This window comes from Lissotriton vulgaris, chromosome 11 (genome assembly GCF_964263255.1).
Source record: "Lissotriton vulgaris chromosome 11, aLisVul1.2, whole genome shotgun sequence".
NCBI classification, from domain to species: Eukaryota; Metazoa; Chordata; class Amphibia; order Caudata; family Salamandridae; genus Lissotriton; species Lissotriton vulgaris.
The window spans coordinates 1067193473-1067218268 of NC_141699.1; the positions used below are offsets into that span (position 1 = coordinate 1067193473).

The following is a 24796-nucleotide window of genomic DNA, read 5'->3' on the forward strand; positions in this document are numbered from 1 at the left end:
ACAATTGCAAAGTTTACTTACCTGTAAGGATATATTACTCACCCAGTAAGCATCTGTCCGTGGCATGTAGAGTTATAGATTCACATGCTTTCCCTACTCTTGCCATCTAGTGGTGGGTCTGGATGTTTCCAAGTTGTTTTTCTTCTAAGAAGTCTTTCCAGTCAGGAGGAAAGGCGACTCCTCCTTTCGGTGACAGTGTGCATGGGCATCAACTACATTGTTAGATTGAATTCCCATAAGAGGGTGAGAATGGAGTAAGTGAGCGTTGTAAAGAGATGTTCATGCGTATATAATATATATTTGAGAACTGCAACAGCTATAGGTGACCAGGGAGGTGGGAAGGGAGCATGTGAATCTACAGCTCTACATGCCAATCACAGATGCTTACTGGGTAAGTAACAATCTGTTCGAGGCATGTGTGCTGTAGATGCACATGCTTTGTTTAGACTGTAGAACAGTATTCTCCCAAAGCGGTGTTGAACCAGTAGTTGTTGCAGTTGTCTGAAAAAGTGTCTCTAGCAGTGCTGCCCTACATTGGCTTGTTGACGTTCTAATACATCCACACAATATTGTTTGGTAAATGTGTGTGGTGTAGACCATGTTGTAGCCTTACATATGTCAGCTATAGGAATGTTACCTAAAAAGGCCATAGATGCCCCTATTTTGAGAGTGGAATGCGCTCTAGGGGTATAAAGTTCTTCTAGCTTTTGCATAGCAAGCTTGAATGCATTAACAGTCCATCTTGAAATGCCAGATTTAGAGATAGAATTTCACTTGTGAGGTGGTGCAAATGCAACAGCCAGTTGCTTGGTTTTACGAAAATCTTTTGTCTTTTCAATTTAGTACAATAAAGCTCTTTTAACAGTGTGTATATTTAAGTGTATGAAGAGCCCGTTATGCTACTGAATCAGTTTGAGGAAAGAATAAAAATAACTCAACTGATTGATTAATATGAAAAGCAGAAACTACTTTGGGAAGGAATTTGGGATTGGTGCGAAAAAACTGCCCTATCTTTATGCGTTGAAAGAAGGGTTCTTGTAAGGTTGCCTGGGGCTCACTAACTCTCCTTAATGAAGTGATTGCTAAGAGGAAGGCAACCTTCCAAGAGAGAAACTGTAAAAGACAATTGTGCAATAGTTCAAAGGGTGGACCCATAAGTCTTGTAAGTACGTTAAGATTCCATGGTGGTATTACTCTTTTTAAAGACAAATGCTGTATATTTGTAGGTGTAGGAGGTAACAGAAGGTTCTGAAGAGAAGCATCTAGGGGAATCATTTTGTTGTTAAAGTAGATAACAAATTGTTTCCACTTTCTCAGAATAGTCATACTGTCTGGTGGCAAATGTAAATATCCAAACTATGATTTCAGGAGCTAAATCGCCAAGTTGTGCTCCTTGGGATTGGTGTGCTTGATTTTTCCATGGTTCTGAATGAAAAGACTGGAGGTGAGAAGTAGCTTTTGATGTGGAAAAACTGACTCTTTTAACAGGGTGGTGTACCATGGTTGACTGGCCCAGGTGGGAGCCACCAAAATCATTGTGTGTGATGTTTGCCTGAGTTTCTGAACCAGAAACGGAAGGAGTGGGAGCGGTGGAAAAGGGTAGGAAAATATCCCTGACCAGCTCATTCACAGGGCATTGCCTTTGAATAGAGGGTGGCGGAACCTGGCTGCGAAGTTTGGGCATTGTGAGTTGTCAACTGTGACAAACAGATCCATTTTCAGGTATCACCACTGTTGAAAGTATGGAAGGAGAACTTGAGGATGAAGTTACCACTAGTGTATTTGCTGCCTGCATCTGCTGAGGTCGGAAATTTGATAGTTCACTCCTGGAAGGTGTTCTGCCAGAACGTGAATTTTGTGATGGAATCCCCATTTCCAAATTGTATGAGACAGGGGTGAGAGTTGGAGCGAGAGAGTCCCTCCCTGTAATTGTGCATAGTACATTGCTGTCATGCTGTCTGTGCGGACTAGAACAAGTTTGCCTGTGAGAGGAGACTGAAAAGCTTTCAGCGTTAAAAATATTGCTAGAAGCTTTAGATTGTGGATGTGGAGACGCTTGTGTTTGTCGTCTGAGAGACCATGAATTGCGTAATGGTGAAGATGTGCACCTAAACCTGTGAGATGCGTCTGCTGTTAGCACGATTTGTGGAACAGGGTCGATCAAAGTCCACCCTTTTGATAATTTTTGTGAGTTCCACCCCTACAGAAAGCAATCTACCAAGCTGTCTACCAACACCAGATCTGTTAACTGACCCTGTGGCTGATTCCATTGACGTGCTAAGCATTCTTGCAGTGGACGCATTTGTAGTCTTGCATGAGGCACTATTGCAATGCATGACGCCATCATGCCGAGTAGGCGCATGAAAGTCCTGGCTGGCAAGGATTGGTCAATTTGGAACTACATCCATAGAGTCCGGATATTGCAAATTCTGGCTGCATTGGGAGAGGCGAGAACCGTGTGACTGCTGAGAGTGGCTCTTAGATAGGATTGTATCTGTGAAGGTTGTAAGTGAGCCTTTTGCATGTTGACCGTGAAAACCAGTCAATGTGTGCTGGCTTTGATGAGCCAGTCGTCTAGGTATTGGAAGATATGAATTTGTTATCTTCCGAGATGAGCTGCCACTCCCACTAGACATTTGGTAAACACTCTTGGAGGGGAGCTGTAGTTACTCCAAATAGGAGTACTTTGAACTGGTAACGTTTGCCTGCTCTCACAAACTTGAGATATTTGAGATGAGCTCGATGAATGGGGATGTAAAAATATTCATCTTTTAAGTCTAGCCGAGTGTGAGAAAGTGCCCTCTTTCTCCATGGTTGCCCCACTTTTTGCTGAATTGCTGATGTGCTTTGACTGAGTGCGCCATGGGCCCCTGCCAAGCAGGTACCCAGGGCATATATTCTTTCCCTAAAAACTGCATTGAAGCCTAAACCCAATTGGCATCTCTGGCCACTGGAGACAGCGTCTTTGTGGTTTAAGGCAGGCAGGTCCTCTGGGTTTTCGAGGTTGCTGGCTGCAGGACAGACCAGGATTTTGCAGGAGCAGGTTCGAGGTAGAGACAGGCTGGTAGGGCTGGGGCCAAGTCTGTGGGTGCCTTGCTAGTTAGCTTTGGCGCGGCTATTTGATCCTCCTCTTCTTGTAGATTCTTCTGGTCTGAGGAAGCATGATTCAGGGGTGCCACTAAATACTAGATGTAGGGGTGTTACAGGTAGGTAAAAAGGTTGGGACCAATGGGTCTCTTCCCATTGGTCCCAACAGCCCATTGGTCCCAACACCCCCTATTAAGTGGGAGGGGGTATAAGCCTTTCCCTGGTTGGCTGAGTCCCCCTCATCTGAAAGATGGGGAGACTGAGAGTTGTGCTTCACCTCGCCTCCCCCACCTAAGGGTTGGAGATGGCAGAGGTGGGCACACCTCTCTTCCTCACTTATTTTTCCCGCCAGTTCCCCTGACCAAAGTGGGGGCCTAACAAGTGGGGACCAGTTGCTGAAAGCAAAAAGTGGCCTGGGGAAGCTCACAAAGGCGGCACGCCTTTGAAGCTTCCCCTTCGTGAACACTGCCCATCCTGGGGGAGGAGGCTTGGCAACTCGTCCCAGGATGTGCATTGTTTCAGGCCCCAAGAGCAGCAGGCTCTCGACCCAGGGGTCCCGAAAAATGTCTGTTGGTGGCAGCTGAAAGCAGTCACTCAGCCTGGACACGAGTAGTAGGTCGTTTTTCATGGGGCATCTCAAAGATGCCCTCTGTGTGCATTTTTCATTAAATCCCACACTGGCATCAGTGTGGGTTTAATATGCTGAGAAGTTTGATACCAAACTTCTCAGTTTTCAGTGAAGCCATTATGGTGCTATGGAGCTCGTAATGACAAACTCCCAGCACCATCTACTCTTAATGGCAGCACTGCACTTACAATGCCTAAGAATGGACTTAGACACTGTAGGGGTACAGGACTCATGCACCTGTACCTTCACCACTGGTATAGGGCACCCAGCTAAAGGGGTGACTGATCTATGCCAGGTTTGTAGGCATGGCACACAGAGATGTGTGCCATGTCGACTTTTCACTTTGTTCTGCATTAATACACGGTGCCTAGTCAAAATATTGAAGTTTAAATATCGACCTACACTAATATCGAGTACTTAATATCGTAGGGACAGAATATCGAAGTCATGAATATCGTTGACCAGAATATCGACTTTAAGGTAAGTAATATCGATTTCTTTAATATAGAAGTAAGTATTATCGAAGTAAATAATATTGTTTGCAAAAATATAGTTGTAAATAATATCGATTTTTTTCAGTGTTATGTATTGTAGTATGTATTTTATATGTTTGTTTATAATTTTTCTTAAAGTTTTTACATTTTTTCTAAATATATGTATTAAATGTTTAGAAAATAATAATTTTTTTTAAATACATTTTGCGTTTTAGTATCAGAGCGGGTTGTGGGTTTATAGGGGAATAGAGTGGGAAGTAATTTAATTATGATTAATTAATTAATATGTTTTTATTTATTGTTATTGATTGTTAATGTATTAATTAATTATGAATTGGTATTCATTTTTATTAATTGGTTAATTTATAATTATATTAATTATAAATAATGTATTATTACTTTTTATTTATTGTTCTTGTTAATTCATTTATTTATTAATTATGAATTGGTCATCCATTTTTATTAATTGATAATTAACCCCTTCCATGCTGGTGACGAACCCCAGCCATCACGCTCGGCGGCGCTCGTGTGCTGATGACGGCTGGGGTTCGTCACGGCCCCGCCCTGTTCTTTTGTTTACCGCACAGCGGCGGAAACGGCCCAGCATGGAAGGGGTTAAACTAATTGTGTTATTGTTTATGTGTAGCACGTTGTGTGTTTATAGGGGAATAGGGTGGAAAGTAATTAAATGTTATTTATGTAAATAATTTAATAGGTATTTATTAATAATTATTTTGTTAAATAATTATTAATATGTTATTTATTTTAAAAATAACATTCATTTATGAGTATTTTAATTTAACCCCTATGCTATCCACTTTCCCTACTGTTGCACTAACTGGAGTGGGAATAGTAATTGTTACCCCTCGCTGTCCATCACTTTCCCTACTGTTGCACTCACTGGAGTGGGAATAGTAAGTTTTACCCCTACACTATCCAACACTCTCCCTTCTGTTGCACTCACGGAAGTGGGAATAGTAATTTTTACCCATACACTACCCAACACTTTCCCTTCTGTTGCACTCACTGAAGTGGGAATAGAGATTTTTACCCCCACGCTATCCAATACTTTCCCTACTGTTGCACTCACTGGAGTGGGAATAGTAATTTTTTCCCCTACACTATCCAACACTTTCCCTTCTGTTGCACTCACTGAAGTGGGAATAGTCATTTGTACCCCTACGCTATCCAACACTTTTCCTATTGTTGCAGTCACTGGAGTTGCAATAGTAATTTTATTTGCTCCGCTATTTAATATTTTTTGTATTATTTTAGCTAATGTACTGTATAATTATTTTTAAAAAGATTAAAAATTATTTTAAAATCGTGGTGTTTCTGAAGCCGGGTAGGCCCCCTGATCGCCATGAATCTTATCGCCCCATATCCCTCATTAACTTCGAGGCCAAGCTCCTGGCCAAAGCGCTGGCGAACCGCTTGCTTCCACACATCTCAGCCCTTGTCCACCCAGATCAGGCAGGTTTTATGCCGCGCCGGGCAACGAGACACAATATACGGCGGGCGCAGGCCGCGATACAAGCGATTGAGTCTTCGAAGGATCCGGCGGCGCTCCTGCTGGCTGATATCGATAGTGCCTTCGATTCGGTCAGCTGGACCTTTCTTTTTGCCCTGTTGCCGCTGCTGAACCTCGGCCCGATTTTCCTCTCCTATGTCAGGCTGCTCTACACCGAGATCACAGCCTCGGTGCGTATCTCAGGGACGGCGTCAGCTCGTTTTCCGGTGTCCAGGGGCACGCGTCAAGGGTGTCCGCTCTCCCCTTACCTTTTCGCGCTGGCCATGGAGCCGCTGGCCGCCAGGGTGCGCCGCGATGAGCTCTACCGTGGCTTCGTCTGAAGTGCGGATCATTCGGACCGCATAGCTTTATATGCGGATGATGTGCTATTTTTCATGACTGACCTGCAGCGTACGGGTCCTCGTGTCCTGGAATTGATGCAGGAGTTTGGTCAGGCATCGGGGCTCTTCCTTAACCCGCGCAAGTCGACCATGTGGGTGCTGGGGGGTGCCACGGTGGCCTGCCCTTGGGCTGCATCCCTTCAGATGGCTGTGGAGGGTGTGAAGTACCTGGGTGTCTTCCTCTCTGCTTCGCCCGCAGTGGCGTGGGATCGGAACATCCTGCCAGTGTGGGATCGGGTCCAACTGGACGTCAAGACATGGACGAGCATGCCTCTTAATATCTACGGCCGATCGGCCATCTTCAAGATGGTGGCTTTGCCCCGTCTACTTTACCAACTACAGAATCATCCCTTCCAGGTTGACCCGCAGTGGTTCCGTACTGTTAACTCTGTGCTGGGCCGGTTTCTGTGGGCTGGAGGTGCCTCCAGGGTGGCGCTGCGCACATGCTTCCTCTCTACCTACTGCGGCGGCTTGGCGGCCGCGGATATTCTGTCTTACTATCAGGCCTCTGGGACCATCCCCTATGGAACACCTTAATTTCCTCTAATGTATAGAGAATTCCACAATAATTAATGTTTCAAGTTAGTCTTTTTGTTCTTCGAAGGTTTATTAAATATTGATTCAAAAAAACGTGTTGTTTCAATTCATATTTTCACTCATTAGCAAGCATGAGTGACATTTGATTATTCAGACATCATTATAGTTCAATGTATCCAATGCATTTCGGGCAATGCTATATGCCCTTCATCAGGGAATAATGCTGTAACAAGAGAAATATTCTGAATTACCATCTTTCTTATGCCATTAAGCAATTCATTCCATTATACATCTCCTGATTACTATAAACATGTCTCTATGTGATTATCTGGACCAAATATATAATGGAATGAATTGCTTAATGGCATAAGAAAGATGGTAATTCAGAATATTTCTCTTGTTACAGCATTATTCCCTGATGAAGGGCATATAGCATTGCCCGAAATGCATTGGATACATTGAACTATAATGATGTCTGAATAATCAAATGTCACTCATGCTTGCTAATGAGTGAAAATATGAATTGAAACAACACGTTTTTTTGAATCAATATTTAATAAACCTTCGAAGAACAAAAAGACTAACTTGAAACATTAATTATTGTGGAATTCTCTATACATTAGAGGAAATTAAGGTGTTCCCTAGGGGATGGTCCCAGTGTCCCGCTGGAATCACATTTTGAGTACTTATCAACGGCGTTTTTAGGGGTATTAACGCCACCTGAGGTGAACCCAACCATATTGAACTTTCGCTTACAAGCTGTGCATCCCATCCTAACATTAATGTCTCATTACTATCAGGCCTCCCATCTCCTTGTGCTTAACGAGTGGTGGTATGGGGACCGTAGTGATCCGGCTTATGCCCTCGAGCATTCTCTGATGGGTGGTGCCTCCCTTCACACCCTGTTGTATTCGGCTGGGCGGAGGCGACTGCTTCCACAGGTCACCCAGGTGGTTTTCGCGGTCTGGCGGCGGGCCCTGCACCGGGTGGGCTCGGCTTACGGCTGAAACCCCGTTGTGGCGTAATGGCCTGTTACCGGCGTTGGCGTCTCTGTCCGGATTTGACGTCTGGGATGCGATCGGGATCTCGTCCCTCGGTCATGTCCTCTCTGGTACTACCCTAAAGTCATTTCAGGACCTCAGTTCTGAATTTAGCATGCCCAAGACCCAGTTCTTCCGCTACCTTCAATTTCGCCACGCTCTTACTCCTAGCCTGGTGGGCCTGGAACAGCTCCCTGACTTTAGTCCCATCGAGGCAAAACTTTTTATGGAAGACCTGGGTGACAAGAAGGTCTCACAGATATACCGTTCTCTGGTCACTCACTGTTCCCCTTCGCTCTCGGCGCTGAAGGCCTCTTGGGAGGGTGATGTTGGTCCCTTGGATGACGACGACTGGCGCGAGGCCCTTGAATCTCCCCGTGGTGCTGCTATAGCTATCCGCCTCCGCCTCATCCAGTTCAAATACCTCCACCGGGCTTACTATACTAGACACCGTCTATGGCGGGCGGGCCTTATCGCGACTCCGGAGTGCCTGAGGTGTGGTTCTGAAGAGGGCACCCTTTTTCATACGGTATGGTCCTGTGAGAGACTGACTCGATTCTGGGCCGGGGTTTGGGACTGCCTGTCCGAGGTGTTGGGATGGGACCTGCCCCGTACCCCTAGGCTGGGCCTTCTTCATGTTCTGGAAAACGTTGGGGGCAATGTTTACAAACGCCATTTGCTGTTGCTGGGGCTTGTGGTAGCGAAGAGAGACTTGGCGCAGGCCTGGAAGAGTGAGCGCGCCCCCCCACTCGGGGCTTGGAGTGCGGGCCTGGACTTCCTCATGGGACTGGAGCAGCCTGTTTTCGAAGCCCGGGGGTGTCCCCGCAAACATTACAAAATCTGGAAACGGTGGGCGGATTACCGGGGCCTGCTCCTTGACCCCCCGTGGACATTGATGATGCACTATCGCTGAATGTGGATCCCGCACTCTAGGCTGCTGGCCGGCTCCACCTTTGTAGGTCATCTCCTGTTGCTGAACTGTGATCACGTGCACTGGGTTAGGGTGGGATAAGGGGTGGGTAGCTGCGGGTGGGGTTAGTTGGCGTTCTTGGGGTTGGGTGGGTGGGGCAGTTTGATATCTTTCATTCTATAACGCTGGGTTCAATGCTGTATTAATGCTGTGTCTCCTTCTATCTGTCGTTGACAGTCTCCTCCTGACTGTGGAGGGCTGTACTGAAATTTGCTTGAACTCATAATAAAATTGGTTTTGAAAAAAAAAAAAAAAAATTTAATTATTTAAATTTGTTACATAGTTATTTAATTTGTATTTATATTATTGTTTTATATGTATAGATGTATTTATAATTAAAACATATACCTATACGTTATTTAAATAAATATTAAAACATATTAATGAGTATATATATATATATAATATATATGTGTAATGTATTATATATATTACTTATACATTTTTAAGCATTTTTAAATATTTGTAACTATGTTTATTTTAATTATATTTATTATTTACTTTCTTTTTTTTAACTTAAATAAAAAAACGATATTTTTGACATTGATATTTTTTTCTCGATATTTTTGTACTTACCATAATGTAGATAGGATGTCGATATTCTCGTCTTCGATATTTTTGCTGCAATATTTCTGTAGGTCGTTATTTTGACCTTCGATATTTAGTTAGTGATCCCTAAGACACACAGCCTGCACAGGCAGTGTGAGTGTGTAAAGGTACAGGGCCTTTAAGGGTGGCACAATAAGTGCTTCAGCCGCTAGATGTCTTCCGTGGTCACAGTGCCCTGTGGTACCAATTACTAGGGGCTGACCTGTGGCCAGAGATGCCAATTGGGTTTAATTTTCAATGCAGTATTAGGGAAAGAACATTGACTGAGTGTGCCCTAGGCTCCTGCCACAGGTACCCAGGGCCTAAGTACATCAGCAATTCAGCAAAAACTGAGGGCAACCATGCAAAAAGAGGGCACTTTCTTACACAAGGGTAGTGTGAATGCATTTGTTGTACACACTCATACAGGCAGGAACACACTCAATCGCTAACTATGGGCCAATGTCTATAAAAAATATTACTTTAGTTACTCATATTTTAGGAACCAAGGAGAACTCAGGTACAGGAAAGTAGACTTTTGAGTTATGCAAAACTTTAAATATACAGTTGGCAAATGTTTGCAGAAAATTTAGAAATACTTTACAGGAGTATGAAATACTTTTCAATAACAAGAAGATACTTTGTACTGTTCAAGATTAACTCAGTGCAAATACAGTGAAAGCCAAAAGAATGAAATGAAATCCTATGGGAGGAAAGTCAGGAAAGTAACTTGCAGGTAAGTACACGACTTTCAGATTCAGTTTCTGGGTTGTAGAACCAACACAGGACAAGGGTTGGAAAGACACCAAGGGTGCACCCTCAGCAGCACAGGGGCTGAGCACCGGATACAGGCAATGACTCTTGGCGCTGGTTTCAAAGACCACCACAAAGGGGGCCACAAGTTTGCACCAAGAGCTCACCACCAGTGGTACTATGGCTGCGGATGTAGGGGTGTCTTTCGGCATCTGGTTTCTTTCACCGAATCCCATCGTAGTCAGGGAGACCCTTCAAGATGAGGCTACAAGCATCATGGGGAAGCTATTTGAAAAACAGTCTTCAAATATTCAGAGTATCCAGCGTGTATGGCGAGAAAGAACCCCCGAGAGAGGAACCAATCCATAGATGCGAAGGATTAAAAGACACTGCCCGAAGTAACCCCTAAATATCAGTCTATAGACCTACAAACATCGGGAATAATACGCTATTTAAAGATTTATACTAGGAAGCCACCGCCTCCGAAATGAGAACTTTGGCATATAACCTTAAATAGAACACAGAAGCTTTTCGCGATCCACAATCTGAGTAGGAAATGTGCGGACCGTATTAAGGTCCGTCTTTTTGAGAACAAATATAAGAGTACGTAATTACCTGCAATTGAAGCAACTGATTATTGACATCAGATATAGAATACTGTTCCTGAATGACAAGTGTGACGAATTGGTCATCTACTTTCAAACAAGAAGCAACAAGAATAGAAGCCCTGCAGAGATACCTAGAAATAATAAAGTCCTGCTGTCTATATTTGTAGCTAGAATTGATTTTTTTAAATTTCATGTATGTCGTGTAACTTGTGTTTGCGAATGACGGTCACCTGATGAAGGCAGATTGCCGAAACGCGCGTAGTCAAATCCACTGCTTTGCCTACTTCAATAGAATATCGACCGGTTTATTGTGATTTGCTGTAATGTTTGTATGTTATATGTACATGTAAATTGCTGAAAATGAATTTGAATATAGAATTATTTGTATGATTAGTCTAAAAAGAAAAAGAAAAATGAAATATTTATGAGAAAAAAAGTTTTGAAGCAAAATATTTATATGAAATAAAAATGTTTTTTATATAAAAAATATCTGATTCTATATTTTTAGTTGTAAATTTAAAGTCGCCACTCCTGTCTTGTCTCACCTTAAAAGAGAGCTGGCATTTATTGATTGAGTGTTTGCTACAGTTCTTTGCTTTTCCATTGATGAGCATCATGGGGAAGCTCAGGAGAGGACATACAATGCTGGATCCCAGCTCAGGATAGCCTGGCTGGACAGTTGGGCCACTCTGACTCAGCCTGTGCGCAGCGGGTGCAGAGTGGTGAGGACTAGCATTTCTGAAAGACACGGGAGTCCCTGGTGGAGGTTACTTTTGTAGGAAAAATCTGGTGTCTACTGGAGACAGTCTTTTTGATGGAAAGTCAGGTCTCTGGAGTTCCTGGACAGTTGCTGGCCATAGGACACGCGGATTTCAATGAGCAGGGTTGCTGAAGGAGGGGACAGGCCAGTAGGGCTGGGGCAAAGTCAGCAGTCATCTTGTCCACTGCTGCAAGGCTTTTTGGTCCTTCTTCGTAGATCATCGAATCTGTTTAGGGGAGTCCTTAAATACTAAATTTAAGGGTGTTACTGAGGTTGGAGACCACTAGGACGACTACATCCTTTAGGTGCCTCCTCCTTTTGGGGAGAGGGGCACATCCTTATTCCTATTGGTCCCATTTCTCCACAAAATGGAGAATTCTTGAGAGGGGTCTGCCAAGCCAAGGTGGACACTCCTACTCTGCTTACTAATTTTCCAGTCTGTCCTGCTGGCAAAAAGTGGGGCAGGGACAGGGGGGAGGGTATCTCCACTAGTTGGATCTGTCCAAATCAGCATAACACTAGGGGGCCGATCCCGATCTCGGTTGGAAAGCACTCCGACCGGGCCAGATCCAGGGTGTTTTCCGACCGATCCGGACTCCTGCAGTCCGACAGAGCGAGTACGATGCCGCTGTATGCTGTCGGACTCGGTTCGGTCGGACTCCCATAGAAGTCAATGGGAGCTGGTCGTACGATGCTTACATGGGCTCCCATTGACTGAATGGGTACGTTGCGGACAAGTGCGCCCCTACAGTGGGTACGCGTAGGTGCCATCCGTACCATACCTGCCTGTGTTGGGGAGACCCATGGGTCTCCCCCTGTCTCCGAGTCGGAAGGCTGCGGGTAACAGGGGGTCCGATGCGGACCCCCAAAGCCCATCTCCGGGAGCTATTGCGAGCCGGAGGCTCCGACTCGATCCGGCTGACCGAATCGAGCATTGTACGGCTCGTCGGAATTTTCCTCCATTGCGCGCCACAGTTACCTTACAGCTGAGACGTACGGAGCGGTTCGGACCTGGAAACGATTCGGCCGGAGATTTCGTGCTTGTTCGCATCGTACTTTGACGTCCGGACCCGTGTACGGACCGGACGTAAATTCAGCCTCCGATCCGCTAATGCTGAACCTGATTCGATGCCCTTCCGACCGAGATCGGAATCGGCTCCTAGGTGAGAGCCATAGAAACTCAGCGCCAATTGCTGCTGCAGTTCCTGCAAGGTGGCGATGTGAAGCACCTCTACCAAGAGCAGGCTTTGCTTCTGACCTCCGAGAGCACAAACGCAGAGACCAGTCAGCCAATACACAAGAAGCTGACGGACACGGAAGAGTGGGCTTCACATCTGCTCCCCCACCTGAGGGGTGTGGTTGGCAGAGGTGGGCACGCCTTCTGGGCTTGCCTACTTTTGCCCACCTGTCTTCCATTCGAAAAGAGGTTGGAGATAGGAAGGCATCTTCTCTTGATAGCAGGAAAGGCTGGGGGTCGCTTTGCAAAGGCGGCAAGGCCTTTGAAGGTCCCCTGCCACCGATGGCTTTTCCTGACACGGATTGAAAGGGGAGCATGTCTCATTGTGGCAGACCGGTGTTTATCAGTCAGGGAACCCACCAGAGACTGGTCTTTTTTCAGGGGACATCTCTAAGATGCCCTCTGATTGCATTTTATAATTAACCCCACCCTGCAATCAAGTGTTGGTTTATTAGTCTGAGAAGTTGGATACCAAACTTCAGTCTTCATTAAAGCCATCATGGAGCTGTGGAGTTTGTGTTGTTTTCCTAAAAGTTTTAGTTCTGTCAATGTAGTACATGATGGCCTTTTTGACATTTTTGGAGAGCCCTTTCTGCAATGGAGTTTGATTGTGGGGGAAAAAACTGGCAACTCATCTGATTTGTTAAAAGTGGGAGCCGAACTTTGGAAAGAATTTTGGGCTGGAGCGAAGGATGACCCTGTTTCTGTGGAGTTGGAAGAACGTATAGTTTCTTGCCTTTCGGTGTAGTTTTGCAGCTTGAAGATTTTTCTGGATTCACTATTCTGTGAATTATTCCGCCATCTAGTGGTTGGGGCCGCAACTGTAGTATTTTTTTTTGTGGCCGGTGGGCGACGACATACCACCATTTGTTGTCCTCCAGTGAAGTCCATCTGATTGGTTAGAAGTGGGAGACAAACTATGGAAAGAATTTTGGGCTGGTGCCAGTCTCTGTGGAGTTGGAAGAACTGTACTTCTAGGGTTATTGCCAGGAGCTCACTAACAATGTCTCAGTAATGTGATGTGATGTGATGGCACTAAGAAATGCCACATCCATGAAAAACTGGAGGGGGCAGTTATGTAGGGGTTCTTGTGAGAACAATGTGAAGATGACATCCTTCCAGGGTATCGACGTCTAGGAAGACTTCTGGGGTTTGTTTACCATCTTGCACTCTGCTTCCTAAGTGGCTTCCTTGGTGCACTGTTTGCAACCCTCCAGTATCGATGACGCTCTTCTTGTATTCCAGCACTGCTCCCTGCACCAGCCTGAGGTTCTCAAAGTTGACCTTCTTTTTGATTGACAGGCCTAGATCCTTCAAGGACTGTTTCTGTTGCTCAGCCATTGTGTAGTGTGGCAGGTGTTGTCTTTGCCCCAAATTCTGGTCTTGGGCTGGAATTCGCTGCAAGCCACAGTCTTCATGATATGGTCTGAGGGCAGGCTCGAAAAATGGCAGCTATCAGGAGGGTCTCTGCGCAAACTTCTGGTAAGTTAGGGCAGAACTAGGTCTCCTTTCCACCTCGCCTTGGTGCATTCTTTGACCATGTGCTCTTGGTCCAACTGGACCTCGTGCTGAAAAGCCCTTCACCCCTTCTCTCCTTCTCACCCCGCCACCCCTGCTCAACCTTGTCTCCTTGTGGTCTTCAATGGTAGTGTGTCTTTCCGGTGTGTCCTTGGATGATCAGTCATGTTTGAATTTCCTTCGGAGATCTTCCATCTTGCTTCCAGTCTAAACAGAGGAAAAAAGAATCTGAAGATGGCGAGTACACTCAAAATTAAGGGAAACCAGCATTGGCATAGCCAATAGGTCTCGCCTTTGGAACCTTATAAGTGTTTAGTTATGAAACACTTGATGTTGTTGCACCAAGAATATATTGTGCTGGATAACTAAACACTTATAAGGTCCCAAAGGCAAGACCTATTGGCTATGCCAATGCTTGTTCAAAATAGTTATTGTTTTCACAACAGACAACCTTTTTCAAAGGTCTGATATCTGAAAACCAGTGTTCTATTACACCCAGTCTAAAGTTGTTTGAACCGTCAGAGCCAAATGCCTCACTTAAAGAACAACTACAGGGAAAAAACACAGGGCTAGGCTGCAACTAGTCTGCTGCCGGCCGGTCCGGGCTGTTCCAACTGCCTCAGACACCTGACTCAATTGACTGAAAACAAATGAGGACTTGTCGGTAGTCAATCCAACTGCCATCAGATCTGGTACAGCTGTTAGATATATCCTCCAGTTGCCCTTCCCTTTACAGTCTGAAGACATTGAACTCCAACTAACTAGCTGCAGAAGTGTCCCAAGGGTCAGGCAAGGTCACTCATTCTTTGGTTTTCTTTCTGAGTAACTGAACACAAATAATGGGACTGTAAAAGCCCTACCTAGGATGGCAACAAAGGTGCCCATCCTAGCTTAGTTTCTTATTTGTTCCTTTCGAATTAGCTGTCCTAAAATTCTGATTATGTAGAGAAATTCCTAAACAACTAGCGTGCCTTTTGGTGAGAATGTTAGCATCATCCCTCCAGAGTTGGAGATCAGCCCTTTGCCTAGAACTACTGTGTTTTGAGCAGGGCATCGTGAACACCCTGCTTTAGCACCTACAAGAGGAGGGTGGAGTTTTTGATGGACCTCTTGCCTGCAGCTTGGCAGAAAAAGACTCAATTTACGTGAAAGGGTTGGTGGGTATGTGAGTGAAAGGATGTGTGGGTGAAAGGGGGGGATGGATGGGTGAGTGAAAAGCTGGATGGCAAGATGAACGAGTGAAAACCTGAATGGAGAGATGGTAAGATGGATGAGTGAAAGGAAGAAAGGATGGATGGCCGAGCGATGAGTGCAAGGGTGGATTAATGGGTGGGTGGATGGATGGCTGAGTGAAAGGGCAGATGGATGGATGAATCAATGGATGGGTGGGTTGGATTGGATGATGGATATGTGGATGATTGAGTGAAAGGATGGATAAGTGAACAGCTGAGTGAAAGGATGGATAAGAGAACGGGTAGATGGATGAGTGAAAGGGAAGATGGATGGAGTAAAAAGGAAGATGGATGTATGAGCAAAGGGGTGGATAAGAGAAAGCATATATGGATGAGTGAAAGGATAGATGGAGAGTGGATGAGTAAAAGCATATATGGATGAGGAAAGGATAGATGGATGGATCAATGGGTGGAAGGGTGGATGGCTGAGTGAAAGGGTGGATGGCTGAGTGAAAGGATGATGGATGAGCAAATGATTCATGGATAGGTTTGGGGACGGTGCATCCAAGATGGCCGCGTGAGCTTAGGGCTCCCGAGACCCTCGTAGCCCCCCCCGAATATATCCTGTTGTTTATCCCGTTTACTGTGGAGTGCTTCTTGCAGCGGAACCGAAGGAGTGTCGGATGCTGAAAAACGTGTCCCGAACGTGCCCCGGAGACCAGAGTTGGAGGTCCGGACAGTTTGAGGCCTGTATCTCTTGGAGTCCCGGTGTTTGAGTTGGCATTGTGCCCGAGTGGTAATGCGACAACAACGGCTCTGAATACAGAGAGTGACTGGCCCGGCCTCGCGACTTCAATTGGTTTCGCTTTCGATTTCGCCTGGAACTCTCTGAGACCTCGCTAGGACCCACTCCAGAACATCGAGACCCTGGTCGATGACAGTGGGCCATATTATGAGGACACTTTTACGGAGTGCAGACCTGTGGAATCGAGATTGAGAGCTTTGGTTGTGTGTCACACCAGTCAGTGCGCCGAGGCCTGGGCTTTTTGCCGACAGTACGGAACTACAGATGGCTAGAAAGGCATTCCTAAAGAGTTGTAAGCAAGATATTGGTCCAAATACAACGGCTATCCAGTGCTTCCGCCTCGAATCGAACGACGAACATAGGATTGTCCCAAAATGGCGACCAAACCGGAGGGAGATAAACGACAATCGAAGTCCACTAGAGGGGGAAGGTATACCCAATCTAACAACATGGACCGATATGCACAAACTAAAGGGTCGCCTAGTGGACTGGGAAAGTCGCAAGAAGGAGTGAAAGAAACCTCTGTGTTGGAAGCGGAGCCGACACTGCAAGACGTGATGGTCGCCATTGATGGAATCAAGTCCTCTCTTCTCGGACAGAAGATGGAGACCCTGGCTCATAAATTGGACACGGTATCTATTGTGGTTAATCTGATTCGGACGGATCTCACGAAGACAAGTGAGAAAGTCAAATCACTTGACATCAAGACTGCTAGCCTTACTACTGATGTAAAGGAACTGCAATCGGAGGTTCGGACTTTCCAGGCCTCGAATGACCTGGCTATCCGTAGACTGGAGGATTTTGAAGGACGGGCCCGGAGGAACAACGTGCGTATTATTGGAGTGCCGGAAAAGGCGGAGGGGCAGGCCGCAGATCTCCTCGCCGAAGACTTGGTACTTAATCATCTTAAGCCCAAAGGCCTGAGCAATTTCTTCACCGTCGAGAGAGCGCACAGAGTCCCCGGAGGCAGACCGCGTGTTGGTGCCCCGCCTCGACCTTTGATTGCGAGAATATTCAATTTTAGGGACAGAGATGCGATCCTCCAGGCCTCTAGGTCTGGGGGCCCTTTGAAGTACGAAAACTCATCCATCAGTTTTTTCCAGACTTCACACAGGCAGTCCAGAAGCAGAGAATGAGTTTTATGGGGGTTAAACGAAATCTTTGTGATAAGGGACTCAAGTACGCCATGCTATACCCGGCCAAGCTGAGAATTGAACATAATGAGAGAGTTTATTTCTTTGACAAGCCAGAGGTCGCAACGGACTGGTTGGACACTTTAACTACTCAGCCTGAACCCCAGAGACAGAGTGGTGATGAAGAAGGGGGCTCGCAAGAACAAGAATAAGTACTCTTGCTGTGGGAACTGGGGAAAGTTTGGACACAGACTATTTCTGTACTCTTTCCGATAAAATGTTTTAGCACAGTAATTATGGGGGGTCAACGGGCTATCGGTGGGTCTCTTCCCTCCTCAAATTTATCTTTTTTGGTAGTTTAGTTTAGATGTGGGGGCGACAGGCACACTGCAAGTTGGGGAGGCTTGTTAGTCGTAAGCAGGGCTGCAGGGTGGGGGGTAGTGTAACGGGAAGTTTGGTGGGAGGGAGGGGAGGGGTGTTTATTTTTTGTTTTGCTTTTGTGTTCTTTGTTTTTTTTATAAGGCATCGTATTCCAATATTGCTTATTGATGTTGCGAGGATTGGAGGGGGGTTGGACCTTCTTTATGTTTCGTGATGGGGGGTAGAGGGTTGCGAATATTGAGTTGGAATATGAATGGGTTGGGGGATAAAATCAAGCACAGTGTGGTCCTACAATTCCTTAAAAGACATTCCCCGGATGTAGTCCTACTCCAGGAAACGCACTTGGTAGGAAATGCATGCAAGGCGATGCACAGAAGAGGCTACCGGCTGGTTGCGCATGCTGGATTTACTTCGGGGTCCCGGGGAGTTGGGATACTCCTTAGAAATTCTCTCCCATTTGTAGTTGACTCCATTGTTGCAGATGAGAGGGGTCGATATATAGCGGTGTCGGGACGTTGGGAGGGATATACTCTCTCCTTGGTCTCTATTTATGTCCCCCCGGGTCTGCAAGCCACTACCTATATTGACTTGGGGAAGATTGTTTTAGACCTTCCTAGTGGTTTGTTGATTCTGGGTGGGGATTTCAATGCTGTAGTTTCTGGCACCATGGACAGATTTCCGCCCCGTGATTTGGGATGGGCAGAAAAATGGCTACCTGACTTTTTGGAGGCTCTGGGTCTGGTGGATAGCTGGAGATTGTTTCATCCAAATAAGCGACAGTATACCTTCCACTCTGGTGCCCATGGTAGCCTCTCTCGAATCGACTATGGTCTAGTGCCGGCGGCCCAGGCGTCGTATATCACTGAGGTGAAACATCTGGCTAGAGGCATCTCGGATCACTCGCTGCTCGGGCTCAGATTTGAGGAGACCTTGGGTTCAGGTGGTAGGATCGCCCCCATTAATCCGTGGCACTTGCGCAATCCTAAGATTCGTAAGGAACTGTTAAAAACGTTGGAGCACTATTTTCTGGAAAATGAGGGTTCGGTTTCCTCGTCAATCTCGCTGTGGGAGGCTTTTAAGACAGTGATTAGAAGTCAAGCCTTGTCCCTAATCGCGGGAGCCAAGAAACAGAAAGAGAAAGAAGTGCTGAGAGTTGAATCGGAGATAGCGAACATTGAAATGGAATTAGAACAGGAGGTAACCCGGGCGAGATTACATGTTTTACAACTTAAGCAGATTGAGTACAGGGCGCTCGTCACAGATACTGCTAGAGCCTTGAGCTGAGAACAGCAAGGGCGTCTTTATGATGTTGGGGACAAGGCCGGTAAACTGATTGCTTGGTTGGATAGGAAGGATAGAGCGGATCGGGTAGTTCCTGAGATTGAGACGGAGGAGGGGACGTATATAACTGACCCACAAGGGATAATAGATGGTTTTGCGGATCATTTTCGTAATGTTTACACTTCTGTCTCGGATAGACCGGAGGAAGATTTGCGCCTATTATTGAGGGATATTCAACTTCCATGTTTGACGGAGGAAGATCGTGACCTCATGAACAGTAAACTTACCACGGATGAGATTGCCTTGGCGGTGCGCTCTTTGAATTCTGGGAAAGCAATGGGTCCCAATGGTCTCCCGATCGAGTTGTATAAGCTTAGACCAGATAAGATTGCCCCCTATTTGAAAGATATGTTTTTGAAGCTCGAGAATGTGGAGTGTTGCCCCAAGACCAGAGAGTTGCCTCGATAGTAGTGATACCTAAGGAGGGGAAGCCGAGATCCAATTGTGCTTCTTATAGGCCGATCTCATTGCTGAATTCGGAACCCAAGATTTTGGCTAAAGTGTTGTCTAATAGGTTGATCAAGGTCATTAGTGACTTAATACATCCTACCCAATCTGGATTTATCCCACATAGAAATACGGCGTTAAACCTAAGGTGGTTGCACGGGGTCCTGGCTAGGGCGCATACCCTGCGAGAGCCGGCCGTGTTGGCGTCGTTAGACGCGACGATGGCCTTTGATACGGTGGAATGGCCATATCTTTGGGCTGTATTGGCTAAATTCGGTTTCGGTCCTGAATTTATTAGCTGGGTGCGTTTATTATATACTAAGCCTCTTGCGCAGGTTGTTGTGAACAATCGTGTCTCGGTGCCATTTTGTCTTGGGCGGGGCACTAGACAGGGATGCCCGCTTTCTCCCCTTTTGTTTTCATTGGCTCTGGAGCCTCTTGCGGCCTGGATCCGTTGGGATATGCGAGACAACAAGGACCCCCTGATACAGTTCGATTTCCTGGGTCAGGGCAAATAGCATGTGTTAGTAAAATACCCAGGCAAATTTGTTTAGAAACAGCTAGCACATAAAGGGTGGCTAAACCACAAGAAGAAAAAATATATTACACTATTGTTTGTACATATCAAAATACAGATTTAATACATATTTTAAACACATTCGATAAAATTGATACATCATTTTACACAAAAGATAAAAAGGCATTATAGCATATGCATAACTTCAATCATATAAGTAATCTTTTTTTTAAAAATTGTTGGATGGTTTCCTGTCTGCTGTCAGTACAATCAATAGTGTAATATATTTTTTCTTCTTGTGGTTTAGCCACCCTTTATGTGCTAGCTGTTTCTAAACAAATTTGCCTGGGTATTTTACTCACACATGCTGGATCCGTTGGGAGCCTTCGATAAGGGGTATTCGTTGGTCCCCGCAGTTTGAAGATCGGATCTCCCTATATGCCGACGACATATTACTTTATTTGACTTCTCCCAGGAAATCCCTTAATGTTGTTTGTGATGTCTTGGCCTCGTATGGTAGGAATTCAGGGTTGGTAATAAACTGGGCAAAATCCTATCTCTACGTCTTGTGTGGTGACACCCCTGTCCTGCCTCGTAATTGTCCTATTCAGATCGCTCAGGAAGGGTTCAAATATCTTGGGATATATATTTCAATGGATCCCGTAATTCGATATGATAAGAATCTTCTTCCTCCACTGACTCGGCTGAAAAGCAATGTAGCTGGCTGGAAGAAACTTCCGTTATCCCTATTAGGACGGGTGGCCCTTTTTAAAATGATGCCCCTACCCCGATTTCTTTATGCCCTCCAGAATACTTTGGATGTGGTGCCATCTAACTATTTTCGAGAAGTAGAGGGAATGCAGCGCAACCTACTTTGGGAAGGCAGACCGCGTATTGCGTTGGCGAAGTTGACACTCCCCTGGTACGACGGAGGAATTGCCCTCCCTGATATTAAGAGATTCTATTGGGCGTCACAGCTGGGAGCTATAAATCATGGTACCTATGGGTCCAATATGGATCCGGGTTATGCAATGGATAAATGGCTGCTCCCTGGTGGTGATTATAGTAGAGCGCTGTACACCAAATCTATAGAGAAAAGTCTGACAGGACCGACTAGAGTGACGGTGCGCATATGGCACGATGCTCTTTGTTCACTGGGGTGGAAAGACCGTCTGACTTTGGCTACCCCGTTATTTTGATCGGATAAGTTGGGCAGGTTATGGAATTCGAAGGGTTTTGATAAATGGGACGTGATAGGGATTACCACTGTGGGCAATGTTTGGGAGAAGGGAAGAGTTAAGTCGTTTGCTGAATTACAAACTGAATATGAACTGAGTGGGACGGAGTATTTTCGCTATGCGCAAGTGAGACATGCCCTGAGGTCGGTGTTCCCCGATGGGGAAGAGATACCGGAAGCGTCCCCATTGGAGGACCGAATACTAGATGGGCATTTACCTGATAGTACCATTTCTCTCATTTATAAAAAATTGATAAACCATAGAGTGGATCTCTTAGTAGATTTAAGGGATAAGTGGACGCAGGAGGGTATCCAAATTGATGACGAGGATTGGCAATCGGCAGTTTCTTCCCCTAGGGAAGTTGGAATGCCGGCGAGATTGAGGCTCGTCCAGTTGAAAATACTGCATAGGGTCTATGTCACTGGTCCGTGTCTGATTAGAATGGGTTTAGCAGAGGATGGTCTTTGTAAGCGTGGTTGCGGCCAGTTAGGGACGTTTCTTCATATCCTGTGGGAATGCCGATATATGATAGACTACTGGAGCAGGGTCCATAATGTTATGCAGGAGGTGACGGTGTGGCTTTCTTGCCGGAAGCTAGGAGATGTTTATTGAATATTTGGGAGCCCACAGACCTGAACACTGCACAAACTCGATGGGTCACTCTGGGGGCCATGATTGCTAAGCGGAACATAGCACAGCAGTGGGGAGCGGCTAGGCCGCCTACGATAGAAGGGTGGAAAGAAAGTATGGATTGGTGTATGTTCCGGGAAAAAACTGTTTATCTGGCACGGGTTCCCCCTAGAAAGTGGAATAATGTTTGGGGACCCTGGACTCAGTATAGAGGAAATATTTGTGTACCACCTACAACTGTTGTTTTTGATACTCCTCTTTCCCCATGACGCTTGCATGTTAATCTGCCTGACATTTGTGCTCCATGCCCCCCCGACCAATATTTTTGTACCATATGTTGAAGTTGTGTGCCGACCCTCCTCTGTACAATGCAACAATGTATTTCTTGATGCCTTGTTTTAATAAAAAGAAATATTTTTAAAAAATTTACTTCTGCCACTTCCAAGCATTGAAAATATAAGGTGTAAGTATTACCCAGTTTAATGGTACTCAATTGACCCATACAGGAAGAATGGAAAGTTAAGTCAGCCTTGCTGGGATTCACACTCGTGACCTGCAGGTCACCGCATATTAAAGCAGGCATGGTTGTACTCACTGAGCCATCCTGGTGCAAAAGTCACATGCGTAAAAACTATGTTGAAACATGTCACTTCAACAACAAAAGGCCAAATCCACAAAGTTTTTTCTATATTTAAGTAGAACTTTGTTATGCAAAAACATCCATTTGAGTGTAAATTAGTAATACTTTTTCAAAGAATCAAAACTGGTGGATTTTTTAGTTCAAAGGTCCACTTACGAATGCAACAAATGTGCCAGCAGAGAGGCACTGTCAGTCACACTCACAAACTGTGAGGTAATGGCAATAGTGTGGGCACTTCTGGGCGTGTTAACCTGTCATAGCAGGAACATCAAACTTGTAAGGTTCTGGGTATTCACAGGCCTTTTACAGATTTAGTCCTTGAGTTGAAACACATGACAAGTTGGTCCGGTCAAAGATCAAGTTCTCTCTAGGGGGGAAATCTGCAATAGTACATAAGTGCTACACTTATAGAGGAGAAATGTTTAATCCAGAGGAAAATATACACGTAAATATTGCACACTCCAGGAAATCAACAAATATTGTTGGCTTACTGGTGCACTCTGGTTCTTACCTGAATCCCCAGAAATCTGCTAAAATGCAGAACTATACCTTATGAAACCAGATTATAAATGCAGCACGTAACGATCCCTGCAGCGTAAATCAAAACCATTTTTCTTTAGGTACCAATGTCTAAAATGCAACATGCCTACAAATGTCCTTACACTGAAATCCATCGTAACAGTCCCGAACCAATATCTGAAATGCCAACATGAAACAAAATTGGACAGTAGATAAAGTTTTAAACTGGCAATACTGTGGAGAACAGAGATAAAAAGAACGGGTGTTCTTTAACACACCCTATTGGCTGCAACAGCAGGCTCAATGCACAACCAAACACCAAGCCTACTCTTGTAGTGAGGACCGTATTTGATGCTCCATGCATATGTACGTACACAGCAAGATGAACAATGTTGAGTGGGCGGGTGAGCGACCGAGGAGCCTGAGGCGTGGGAGGAATAATAAAATGGAAGCTGGAAGGGAGACAGATGGCAGCTGCACGCGTGCACGCTCATGTGAACGCAAGCGCTAGGCCAGCCAAAGCAGTTCTAGCACTTTTTAAAGCCCCTACTAAATGTCTCGCAGAGCAACGCACGCGCTGGCTCTAGCTAGACCTAAAAAATTAGATAGACCAGAGTCGGTTGTTTTAAATAACGTTGAGGACAGAGGCAATATTTCCCTATTGATTTTTAGTGGCGTTTTCGGAAAAAAGATACAAAATGCGGATTATTCTTAGATATATGATTTTTTAAATTAATTATCCAATTCACAAGTATTTTGCAAAAATGCAGAATATGTGCTTCTGAACAAGAACCTTTTACTTCTGAACAAGAGAAAATAAAACTAAACAGGCAGTGCATGTTTTTGGAATGAAGAATCTGTTATTTTAACATAGATAAACTGAGGGAACATTGCAATAACAGTGAGCGAGCCATTGTTGTACTCTGTGGAGTGTTGAACCTTGAACACCAGGCTTTGAGGGACTGTTTCAGATTTCTGTTTGCTTTCACACGTAAAAGCAGTACTTTTTAAAACTGCTCTGTAGCTTTTTTTCCCTACCTAATTTATCATTCATTAGGTCAGCAGGTCCATTCATGATCGGAAAAAGTTAGAGATGAACATTTACTCTGCAGTTTGTCAGAAAATGTCACGAGGAGAGCAAACAGAAGGGAAGGCACTTAAAGATCATGCTATGCATCCAGAGGAAACATTGCTGGTTTCTTTTATGGAGGGATGTCCCACCTTCTAGGCAAGGGTTCTACAACAGCATAAGACCCACACAGACCTCCTGCTGGGCACTACACTAATAGCACAAAGTGTCTAGCACAGAGACAGAGTCAAGGCAAATCCCCAAATACATTGGGGATCTTGCTGGTGAGGCATCTTTGTTGTAGAGGTCATGGTGGCTGATTCAGTGGGAAGATCAAACAAAAACGATTCCAAGCAGCATCACATAATTTAACAGTACATTATTTGCCATCCCACCGTCATAAACATAAGGCAATAAGCCACAGAGTGGAAGGATGAAACTAAGACATGAACCATCCACAGCTGCCTAAATTAATAAAGAGGGACTAAGGGGAGCTTGCTGCACTGTCCTGGGAGTAGAAAAAGAGTGACAATACCTTTGCTTTCTCAAAGTCAAGGTCCTTGCCAATGGTGGACAGGAGCTGGCAAAGGCACTCCAGAGACTCCTCATCATGGTTCTTGAAAAGTTTCACTACACAGTCATGCATAATGGCCTCAGTCAACATCTTTAACTTGAAAAGCTCTCCGATGAATTTGATGTTACCCAAGGACCGCCTCCTGGCCATGTCTCGAGCCAGCTCCAACTCATCATGAAGGCGGGGTTTCTCCTCTGGC

General features: G+C 45.3%; 1 protein-coding gene across 1 annotated transcript in view; it reads right to left on the reverse strand.

Annotated features, from left to right (window-relative positions):
* LOC147684091 (uncharacterized) overlaps positions 1 to 24796 on the reverse strand; it is a 224995-nt gene that overhangs the window by 95276 nt on the left and 104923 nt on the right. Inside the window, exon 5 of the mRNA XM_086944452.1 lies at positions 24559 to 24795. Coding sequence (XP_086800578.1) covers positions 24559 to 24795 — 237 coding nt within the window. The remainder of the gene's footprint in view (positions 1 to 24558; position 24796) is intronic.